The sequence below is a fragment of the Cheilinus undulatus genome, linkage group 2 (genome assembly GCF_018320785.1).
Source record: "Cheilinus undulatus linkage group 2, ASM1832078v1, whole genome shotgun sequence".
In the NCBI taxonomy this organism is placed as follows: domain Eukaryota; kingdom Metazoa; phylum Chordata; class Actinopteri; order Labriformes; family Labridae; genus Cheilinus; species Cheilinus undulatus.
The window spans coordinates 9,086,836-9,098,705 of record NC_054866.1 but is presented as its reverse complement, the minus strand read 5'-3'; the positions used below and the strand labels follow the sequence as shown (position 1 = coordinate 9,098,705).

The following is an 11,870-nucleotide window of genomic DNA, read 5'->3' as shown; positions in this document are numbered from 1 at the left end:
CTAATAAGGGGTCACATGACCTGAATTTAACCTGATTATTAAATTCCTGTTTTAAGATGAGCTGTTGAACAGGGATTAAAAACATAAAGCATTCAAAGAAAACACCAATGAGAGGATTTTTTTAATGGTTACTTCTGAGGCACAGTAATACCATAAGAAAAAAAACACAAAAGGCAATCAGTTTCATGAACACGTGCTGCCTGTTGTGATACCTGTAGCGTCCCTTCAATAAGCTAAGAGCTTTATTTTCACATTTAGCACCCACTTCAGTTCCCTTACAGCAAGGATGTCCAAACTTTTCCATTGAGGGCCACATGGAGAAAAATATCAGGATGACACAGCCACTGTCTGATAAACCTTATCTTTAGAATTAAAGTTAGTCAAAGCGATGCAGGTTAAGAAATGTGTAGTGACTGAAAAGCTCACATCACAGCTGGCAGCTTTTATAAACTTGGTCTTAACAATAAAATGTCTTTTAGACACATTTTAGTCATTTTAACCTTTATAGCTCTACTCTAGTTTTAGTTGGCAAAAACTTGAACATTTGAATCCCTTTTTATTCAACTAAAAGTCCTTAGAAAGCATTTATCTCTGAACCAATTGAATAAGCCATGCTATAAAGTCAATATTAAATGTAGAGCAGTCAATAATGTTTTACCAAACACTGACAAAAATACTGGCATACTTTGTATGCACAGTGGAGACGTGTGGATTTGAATGTCCAAAAGACCAGCTCTAACATTTTAGTCTCTTTGACAAAAACTAAACCTACTTTCTGCCAGAGTTTTAATCACCAAAGATCTATTTTCAGCTAGTCTTAGTTTAGTCTTCCTCACGGAAAAAATGTAGTCAACATTGAGACAAAGGACAGCAAGACAAATGAGCAGATTTGTCTTGATTCAGGGCGTTGTGAATAAAGATATTATTTTGGTTGCCAATTTTTACCATTTACATTTGTCTAAGGTTAGTCATGAAAAACATCAACAGCCTCATTTCAAATTGTTTATTTATAAAATGAACACAGCAGCAGCACCTAATGTCAAAACTGAGGGCTTTGTGTTCTAACGTCACTATAGAATTTGCTAAAATAGACCCCAGACTGCAGCTAGCCCCCAGGCTGTAGTTTGGACACCCCTGCTTTACAGCAATCAGATTTACACCAGTTACCAACACATAGATGCATCGTGCATGTTAACACTAATAGACCACAGAATAACTGCAGTTCAGAGGCCGACTATGCTGATAAATTACTTCCATCTTGACCTTACTGTTGCTATTACTATCACATTGTTTAACTGTAATGCTTAGTTGGTTAAAATCTCTCATGTTGGTTCTCCTTTAATGTACAACAACACCCAGCATAGCACTGCACACAAGGTTAAAAATATACACCAGCTGAGAACACACAATACAATATACACATCCTTAAAAAACAGACCAACAATCAAACACTCACATTTAAGAGAGAGACAGCACTTAAGTCCCTCCCTAAAAACATTTTCACCAGTTCTTCTGGTTTCACTGGGAGCACAGCTCGCACAAAAACATACACTGATATCATCATTAGTGTTATACACTCACTGGCCACTTTATTAGGTACACCTGCTCAGCCACTATTGATGCGTATCAGCCAACTGCATGATAGTTACCAATGCATTAAGGCATGCAGACATGGTCATTGTGATGAGCTGAACCTTAAAAGTAGCATCAGAATGGGAAAGAAAAGTGATTAAAGAAAGAGATTCTCCTCATGAGACCTACTGGAGCACATCATGCATGCATACATTTCATTTTACTCCATTTACTCCAAAGACAGTGTGGAAATTTGGTGATTTCTTTCTGTATTATCTTGGGAAAACCTGCTTTGTTATTGGGGGGAAAGAGATATATGAGTTAAAATCTTGAGAAAAGACCAAAATTTACTCGTCATCACAGGAAAACTTTAAAAAATGAATGTAAATTTGGGGATAATGGACTTTTTGGCCGAATTTTTGCCATGCATGCATTCCTGACAGACTTTTAAAAAGAAAGCTTAACAACCCTTTCTGGGTCTCGACCCACCCATGTAAAACCACTGATTTGAGAGAATTTCAACATGCAATTGTTGTTGGTAGTTGTGGCATTTTTCTGCTAATTCTGACCAGAACATTTGAATGTCGCAACAGAATTTGAGACTCATCAGAGCATGCAACATTTTTACCTTCTTCTATTGTCCAATTTGGTGAGTGTATGTGAATCGTAGCCTCAGTTTCCTGTTCTTAGCTGACAGGAATGACACCTGGTGTTGTTTTTTGCAGCTGTAGACGCTCTTCTGCATATCTTGGTTGTAAACGAACAAACAAAAATAGCCAGTATTTGGCTTTTTCTTAGCTAAAACCAGTCTGGCCATTCTCAACAAGCCATTATGGCTCAGAGAAGTGCAACTCACTCGATATTTTGTGTTGTTTTTTCACTATTCTCTGTAAACTCTAGAGACTATTTTGGTTGAAAATCAGAATAGATAATCAGTTCATCAAACACCAACAACCACGGCATTTTCAAACTCATTAAATCACCTTTTTTACCCATTCTGATGCTCGATTTAGCTTCAGTAAATCACCTTGACCATACTTATATGCATAAAAGCTTTGGTTGCTGCCATGCTATTGGCTGATGAGATATTTGTGTTCATAAGCAGTTGAACAGGTGTACCTAATAAAGTGGCTGCTGAGTGTATATTAGCTCAAAAGTAGGGAAATGGGGATGTTCAGCCTCTATAAAAATAGTAAATAATCTTACATGCACCATGTGAATATTTCACTAGGAGTAAAAGGCAGAGCTTCTGTAAACTGATTGATTTGAAAGTTTTCTCTTATATATAAATATTAAAATCAATACTTAAGTGAACAACAGCACAGCTGAGTGTCGACAGAAGGCAAAAGCATAAAAAGCTGTTATTGTAATAGTTTCCTTTAGCAATAAATGCTTTTAAAGAGCCTCTTTAAATATATGGATCTTTAAAGATAAAAATATTATGTAGACTGGTTAAAACCAAGGAAAAACTTTGGAGAATGAGCTCAAAATAATGCAAAAACATATCATTAAAAAGGAGCAGGCAATGGTAACTCGAAGGTACCTCTCAGACATTTACATGTGAGAGAGGAGGCCACAGATTTGGCGAGTCCTATTCATAAGAAGTGCATTTATTCCCATGTGTTATACAGTATATTTGACAAGCAAAAATAAAACTATTTACAGCGTGTACATGAAGTAACCAGGAGGATTTTTTCACCGTCAGGTAGAGCGATCTGTCAGTTCATCAGCAGGACAGAGGAGGACGGACCTCAAACTGACTGAAACATCACAACGTGAACACCAGGTGTGGTCATCTCAGTCACAGCTTCACAAAGATGAGTCCCAATCACTGGCTTATGCCCTGATTGGTGTAGTAGTCGTAGCCATTGTCTGCATACAGCTCCTCACCACTGCCAACTCCATTCCCCACCTCTGGAGGGAGCCAAAGGATAGGGAAAAAGTCAGTGTGTTGGGAGGTGGCAGAGCAACTTCTTCATTTTTAAAGCACAACAGTTTTTAAGGAAACTACTAGAATTGTTTTTAAAGAGGTGACAGTTAAACAAATACTTAAAGTGAGGGAGAAAAAAAAAATTTAAAAGTTGGCGCTGAGTTATCTTACCTTTGCCCCTCAGCACTACAGGCTGTCTAGACAGATTGGGGCGTCTACAAGCTCCCCTACACATGATGGTGTTTCCAGCAGGAGAATTATGGGGGAGGTTTGGTGCATGAAGGGATGATGAATGGATGAAGGGGAGAAGGGGCACAGAAGAAAGAGGAGTGGCAGGCAACGAGGGATGCAATGGATGAATGAAATATAGGAAGAAGTCACACTGGTGGTAGCATGGACAGGAGGTGGTGTACATCACAAAGGCTGCTACTGAGGTTGACCTTCAACAGGGGAGAGAAAGAGGAGGAGGAGCAAACACAGTCACAGACACTCAGAGCAGTGCATGCTGGGATGGAGTAACATGCTAGCTGGGATCCTGAACTCAAAAAAGCTTAAACCTTATCTCAGAATTTTTAAGTCAGAAAATTGACACGTACAGAGAGGAATTTACCCCTTTGTTGGCTCTCTGATTAGTCTTCTGACCCACCAATCAGAAATCCCCCATAGCAACCATTGCTAGGCTACTTCTGGTCAGACAAATGTTTGCCCTGGCCGAGTCTTTTCACTGAGTCACGGTGAAATTATGACCTTAATTCTGTAACTTCAGTGTGGTCCAAAGGTGTGCTTGGAGACTCTTTAAGAGCGATTCGATACCCACATTGCAATCTGGAAGTACTTTTCTTCTGACTTCCTAAACCTAAGAATAATAATGAAGAAAGCTCTTTGGATTTTGACTCTGTGGCCGATGAGACTGACAGTTCAAACTGTCATCAATCATAGCAAACACTTATACATACTGAGGGTGGGAGCAAACATTTTTGATATTAACAATTAATCAAGTTTAATATGTTTCTTGTTAAGCATATTTAAGTTAAATTAATGCATGCAACAGAATTTGTAAAATCAGTGATCGCGATTGATCTCTTGCTTTATTGTCCCTTTTAAAACTATTTAGATGAGCCACATCAGCACCTTCCTGCAGCTACAATGGTGTAAAATAAGTCCATCACTAGTCCTCAATGTCTCATTTACCTTTAAAAAAATCAGACAGCTCAGCAGACGAGTCAGAAGTCATCTGAACCTTACATAATCAAACATTTAGCTTTTTACTGTTCACTTATTTCCTTTAAGATCATAACACATTCCTTTTTCAGTGGTTGAGTCCCTCTTTAACCCTCAGGCACTCCTAGAGCACTTTTAGGCTTTTTAATTGTATTTTTTGCTCTCACTTTAGCCGTTATCATGCTAAGATGATGATATTTGACAAAGATGTTGATTTTTTAATGAAAAAAAATTCTGTGTTGACAAAATGTTTCCATTGTGTAGACAAAAAACTAGCACTCTCCCTCCTGGAGCCCTTTTAGCCCCCACTGACTACCATTAAAACCACTTATTTTCATTCTATTGCCATTGTAATACAGAAATAAGATATCCTGTTAATTCCTCTGTAATTCAGAGGTAAAAATTGAAAAAATTGTTGCCAAATTTTGCCATATTTCAATGTTTGCAGAGATGCATTATGGGAGATAATGACCTTGTTTGAAATTATAGGATAGAACAGTGTCTGTGGGCCAGTGGAATAAATTATTTCAACTAAAACTACTTAGGGGGTTTTCGAATAGACGTCAGAGTCTGGTGTGTATCTGTTTTGAGAATTTAGTGTGTGTGTGTGTGTGTGTGTGTGTGGGTGGGGGGGGGGTGTGTGTGTGTGTGTGTAGCTGCAGCCAAAACACACACTGAAATCTGTGCTGAAAAAATGTATTGATGAAAACCAGGAAAAACTGTATTTTTGTATCTCATAGCCATGGCATTAAAAAAAACATGAATTTAATTATGTCAGGAATACATCCTGGACTTATGCCTTCCAAGTTCTAGTTTTTAGTGTTTTCCATCTGATTCACTCATTTCTTCTATGATTGATGTGCAGAGACATTATATGGTATTTACAGTAGATTACATTAAATGGCCTAAAATGCTACTTTCAGGTTTGTAGCAATTTAGATTGTTAAAAACCAAGATTATTCATTCGAAAATGGCCTCTTTGTCTTTCAAGGTACGTGTGTATGTCTTTGAAGTGAAAACATCAGAGGTAATTAAAATTCCCCTTTCATTAACATGATCTTTGCAGCCATGTCTGCATCATGAATAAAAATTTTGAAAAACAGCCTGTCCCTGCAGAGCAGAGAGTAAAAAATACAGCCATGTGCATCCACCTGTTTATGCAGGTGCACCAGCTAAAAAGTGGCATTATGTAAATAAAATGGCTTTTATAGAGTTAAAATAAAAAAAAAAACACATATGCTACAAAGAATGAGGACTGGAGTTAAAGGAGACATATTATACCCTTTTAAGACAAGCTTAAATTGGTCTCAGAGGTCCCCAAAACATGCCAGTGAAGTTTGTTGCTGAAAAAACACTCCAGTATAGGATTTTTGTACGTTTGAAACCCCCTCTATTTCAGCCCTTCTCAGAACGAACCGTTTCTGTGTCTGTGGCTTTAAATGGTAATTAGCTGTCTGACTCCGCCCCTGACCACACCCCTCTCAGGAAATGGATGCAGTACTCCTGGTACTACAGACACTTTTGTCCAAAGGTTAGAACTTGACTGGAATTTGAACCATCAACCTCCCAGACCATAGTCTGAGCTATCCAGCATCTCAACTGGTAGTTCAAAGGATCAGTAGAGGAGAGCGAAATTTCCTCCAAGTGGGGGAGGGCCAACCAAACCTGGGGGCGGGTGCTTACGCTCCTGGTGAGGTCACCAGGAGCTAAATCAGAAAACAGCTTGTTTCAGCACACATTTTCTGAAAAGTGGACAAAGAGAGGGGGAGAGGGAATGGATTTTTCTGGTATTTGAGGGGATTGTGGACAGGCCAGGGGCACATATTTGTGTTAGAAAAGCCTGAAAAAGTGATTTTTGCATAATATGTCTCCTTTAAGGACCAAAATAAAAAATGTCTATCATGTTTAATATTTTTACATACATCCCATGTCCAAAAAAGGCATTAAGAGGGAAGGTGTGATTTTTTTTGTATTTTTTGTAATTGCGCATAACACTCTAGTCTGTCAAAATCAGTGTTGCTGCTTATCATTGACATATACCAGACTGATAATCCCTGCACAAAAAATCCACTTTGCATTTATCAAATAGAAAATAATTCATATTTTGTGTAAGAAGAAGTGGCATTATGTAAATAAACTGGCATTTATAGGGTTAAAATAATGAAAATGAATTCATATTTGCTATATATGATAATGACTGGAGTTAAGAAAAAAAAAGGTTTTATTCATGTTTAATTTAAAAAAAAATATATTCAATATCCAAAAAGGGCTTTAAGAGGGAAAGTGTGATTTGATTGTGAGACACCGAAACAGTTCTGAATGAAAAATAGTGGAATTTTAATTTTAAAATGGGATGAGTGCGATTAATCAGGATGCTGCGAGGTGCTCACATCACTAGCATCAAACATGTGCACATTTGTTATAAATTTAAGTCATCCTCAGATACCCTATGGTATGTTTGTCTTTATTCTTTCACCAAACAAGTTTAGAAAAAATCAAATCAATTAAATATGAATAAAGTTAGTCAAATAGTGAGTTATTTTAACCGGTTTCAAATGGGAACAAGCCAAGTGACCAGACATTTCAATTTCCAAGTAACAATAACAATGACAGAAGGTCAGTTGGTTTCTGAGTTCAGGAGCCCAAACAACAGACAAGAACGTAACAAAACATCCAGAGTAATAAGCATACAGCTCGTCTGGGTGTAAGAGTATTTCTTACCAGAGAAGATGAGTTTCTCCTTCATCACATTGAGGTCTCTGCTGGACCTCCTGACTGCAGCACTCAGCATGATCTGCTCAGGGTTGTAACTACGCATACCACTCATACGATACCTGTGGGGTCACATGTTAGGTCAGACACCTTTGCGAAACAGTGATCATGTCATTTACAGCTGCAGCTGCTCTAATTACAAAAGTCATGGGCAAATATTATCTTCTAAAGTTCTAGAGCAACAACCATTTCTGTAGCATATGAAAACCCTGTTACATTCGTAATTTATTTCTGTTTGATTATAAATCAACTAATACCAAGGTCAGAATACACCTGTTGATAGCCTGATCAACAATGGCAGTGTTTTAGGATCCATTGACTTTGAAAATTGATGGTATCGTCCCGTGCAGTGGTTCATAGTCAACAGAAATCAAGGCCAAATCTGGGATACCTCATGAGCTCCTCGCATTAAGTCCATCATGTTTTTTTTCCTTCCATGATCTGTCCAATCGCATCAGTGATGCTGACCAATGAGTGCACAGACCATCAACATCCCTGCATGTATGAAGCGGAATAGAGAGATTACTCCTATAGAACCAAGCTGGTCGTTCACGATGGCACCATCAGACTATGCAACAAAAATATTCTCCCGTCTTGGCCGACAGCCTGGCCACACTACAAGAGTGATCCCAGCCGCTCACCGTATGCTGACGTCACCACTGTCTCTGCAAGTGAGTGCAAGTTCACAGGCTGTCGAGGGGCGGGTCAAAGAGTGTCAGTCAGTCTACAACAGAAGTGCTCTAAGTGATTGTAGCAGTCTTTAGCTCGTTAAAAGGAAAATAAGAAATAATTATGGATTGGATTATGGATAACAGTTATGGATGTGTCAAGAGGAGGACAATATGGACTGACTCTCCTTCAGATAGGACTTAAGGTATGCATGAAATAATGTAAATAACATAAAATAAAAATTTACACATTAGTTTCAGGGAATAAAAGGGGATAAAAAGTGGTAAATCTTTTAAATGATAATGTAAAGATAAGGAGCAAATACTCTTCTGTTGGTAGACGTCAGGATTCACGTTGTTAACGTCAGGTCAGGGTGTCAAACTAGAAGACGATGTAAGAAAAATTCTGACATGCCAGTCTTATAGAGTCGTGGGGCATCTTTGTCGCGTCGTCAATTATGTCACACAACAAGACCATTTGTCGTTCCCGACGCTCTAAATTGGGCCCGAATTTTGACAATGAGCTGCGTCACTGCAGTCAGGTTTAAAGGTACAGAGTGTAAAAATGGGACTATCAACATCTAACAGTCAATTCTGGAGTGTGATGCTCATTTCTCTGGTGATAACTGTGGGAACCAGTGAAGTTTAAAAATCAATACATGCTTAACTGTTATTTGGTTCTTTCTATGGTGCCACAGAAACAGGCAAAATGCAAAAATCCAAGATGGCAGCTTCCTTGGAGGGGACCCTCCCTATGTATGAATAAAAGGCTTATTCTGAGTTAATTTAAAACATAAATTTAAAAAATGTGTCATCAGATGTCAACACTAATTTAGATCAATCTACTTATAAATGTTATGTTTCATTTTAACCAAGCTTGTTTTGCTAAATGCTAATAGGCTAAATATTACACACTGCACCTTTAAATCTGGCTGAATTGGTGTAGTCTGAGCCATTCTTTAACATCAGAGAAAGCAATAAACATGGCCATGAAATTGGACTTACTTTGTCCTGCTTTCTTCACCCTTAGTGACGATGGTGTTTTCTTATGCACTGACTACCGTTTTGTCTCAATATCATGTTGGAAGATCCGAATTTCAAATGAACTAATATTCCCTTAAATGCCTGTTACTTGATTAAAATATGCTGCTGTTGCTAGTTAGCTATCAACCAGATGTTTACGTTAGCTAGCATAATAGCATGCTAACAATACCATATCTGCTTTGTTGCCAAAATGGCGTTCATTAAGGATGCAAAGCATCCATCGTTCCACAATCAAGTCTGAGATTGTTTTGAGAGTGGAAATAACACGCTGCATTTGATTATACTTACTATGAATGCACTTATGCACTAAAAAATATGAAGTTTAGAACAAAAGTACGTGATTTGGAACACACTACATGTGTGTTTACAGTCTTCTTCCCAGGTGCCGTTTAGCCCTGCCCCCTTTCCGTCATGTAAGTTGCAATGATTGGTCAGGTAGTCTGTTGTGTGTCAATCAAGTCATGGCATGAATTTGTGGCTCTGTTATTGCCCTAATCTGACAGTGATAATCATAAGAGGCTCAATGAATTTGTAGTCTGACCCAGGCATTAGAAAGCATTTCTAGTATTTGTCATTTCCATTTAGGTCACTTTTGCAAGGACGGTAAAATGCTATGGAACCAGCAGAACAAACATTGAACTCTGAGAAGTGAATTTTGTTGTGCAGTTGCAGATCTCTCCCTTAACTGAGCTTTTGAGGTAATGCCAAATGTAACCAATTAACTGTCCCTGTTTTAATGAAAACAGCTTTGATTTCAATAAAATTAACTCAAGATCATAATTCAATTTGAACTGTGACTAATGCAGAGAGGTATTTAGAAACAGAAATACAAACAAGCAAGCTTTTACTCCATCAGCATCAATAAAAGCCAATCCTAAAGCACTTCCCCTGATTAATACAGTATCATTGATCATTTTGGACATTAGGCTGAACAAAAATGTAACGTTTCCAATCAAGATGTTGACTGAATACAGTGTTTTTGTGCTATGTGGGCTGAAAGCATTCACTTTATCGTGCTCACAGAGACAAAGATAAAGAGCTGAGCCCCTCCCTCGAGAGGGAGGTGGCAGCAGTGCAGTACGATTCAGGTGAATCACCAGAAAGTTAGAGAGAAAGAAAAAGAGGGACAGCAGAAGGTGGAGAGAGATCTGATGGATATCGATGTAATAATAAAGAATAGGGTCTTAAATAAAGACAGAAGACCAAAAAAAAGACTTTAATGAATAAAAGAATGATGGATAAAGATAGTGAAAGACAAAGAGGGTGAAAGAAGAGAAGACTTCAGGTCTCAAGAGGTGACCCAGTTACCTGATCATGTGATAGCTGAGAGAAGGTGCCAGAATGCAGCAGAGGAGGAGAAGAGCATGCACATCAGGCAGAGGAGAGAGGACAAGGAAGAGGCAGAAGGACAAAAAAGGACAAAAGAAGGCAGGAGACAAGAGAGGTCAGTTCAGCAGCCAGCAAAGGCTACGCGGGGTCTGCTAAGCAGGACTGTAACTAAAGATCACCACCCTCCATACCAGAGCCAACAGGAGGGACGTCCATCCGTCTGTCTTTGAGTTGTCACAGAAACAAACAAAGCACGCTCCCAACAAAGGAGAAGGCAAACAGGAGAGAAAGAAAGCTAAAAGAAGACAAGTACAAACATCTTCTCTGTTACCACTGGTTTGTTAGCATCGAGGTGTGAGGGGGAGGAAACAGCTAAAACGCATCAAAGCGGCTACAAAACAAACATACTGAGCCTTGTTGAAGGTCATTATTGGTAAAACCATTAAAAATGGTAATAGCATAAGAAGCTGCATCAATGTGCATGAGCTGCTATTTTCATTATATGCTGCAGACATAGAGATGTCTTCTAAAGAAAGAGAGGGACATAAAATTTAAAGGTACAAAACAAAATTTACACTCAGAAATGTCCTAATCAAATAATTATAATTTGTTAAGTGTCAGCATCACGCAAACACTTTTAACTATTTTCAAAGCAAAAGAATTCCCTATTAAACAGAAGTTAAAGGACACATCTCATCATGACTGCCATGATGCAGTCACTCACTAGGAGGTTACATTACAAACTGCTACATAAGGCAGCAGGAAAAAATGATGGAGAAAAGCTGTCAAAAGTGGCATCTTCTGCATTTGTACAGCGAGAAATTCAAGAATGCTTTGCAAGTAGCTCACAGCACAAACCAGAAAGGTGTTGCCCCTGTTGATCAGCTTTTTTTCTAGGGATACATGATATCTGATTTTTGCTGTTATCTGCCAAATATTCAGAACTCATTTTTTCCAGTAACAGTCCTGATCTATTATCAATATATACATTTCCCGAACTTTATGCTTTAAAAGGTAAAGCAAGAGATGGGCAATGTTTTCAAAAATTCAGTTATTAATTCTAAAAAACAACTGAAGATTTCATGTGACTATTGACCCATTAAAGCCATTGGATTGGCCCACCTCAATGTCTGTCATCAGGCATATCCATCTTAAAAAACTCCAATCCACAACATTTGTGCCAAACCAAACACTGTTGAAACCAACCAGTGTGATCTGAGGAGAATGAGGTGGTAGCAAAGGCAGGTTTAGTTGTAATGTGAGCCGATAGTGATGGCTACCTTTAGCATAGCTGCAGTTTTATCACAACAGGACCACATTTCTGTATGAAATAG

The 11,870-nt window shown here is 38.4% G+C and overlaps 1 protein-coding gene across 2 annotated transcripts in view; it reads right to left on the bottom strand.

Moving 5' to 3' along the window:
* Positions 1-108: 108 nt before the first annotated feature.
* Positions 109-11,870, bottom strand: part of LOC121526154 (glycerophosphodiester phosphodiesterase domain-containing protein 5-like) — an 81,209-nt gene continuing 69,447 nt past the window's right edge. The window contains exons 15-17 of one of the 2 annotated variants that reach the window (XR_005993290.1): positions 7,445-7,557; positions 3,674-3,942; positions 109-3,486 (exon numbers count right to left, since the gene is read on the bottom strand). Coding sequence is in view for 1 of the 2 variants with exons in the window: in XM_041812576.1 (XP_041668510.1) it covers positions 3,401-3,486; positions 7,445-7,557 (199 nt within the window). In the remaining variant the exon portion in view is untranslated. The remainder of the gene's footprint in view (positions 3,487-3,673; positions 3,943-7,444; positions 7,558-11,870) is intronic. The other variant, XM_041812576.1, reaches the window with a different exon arrangement.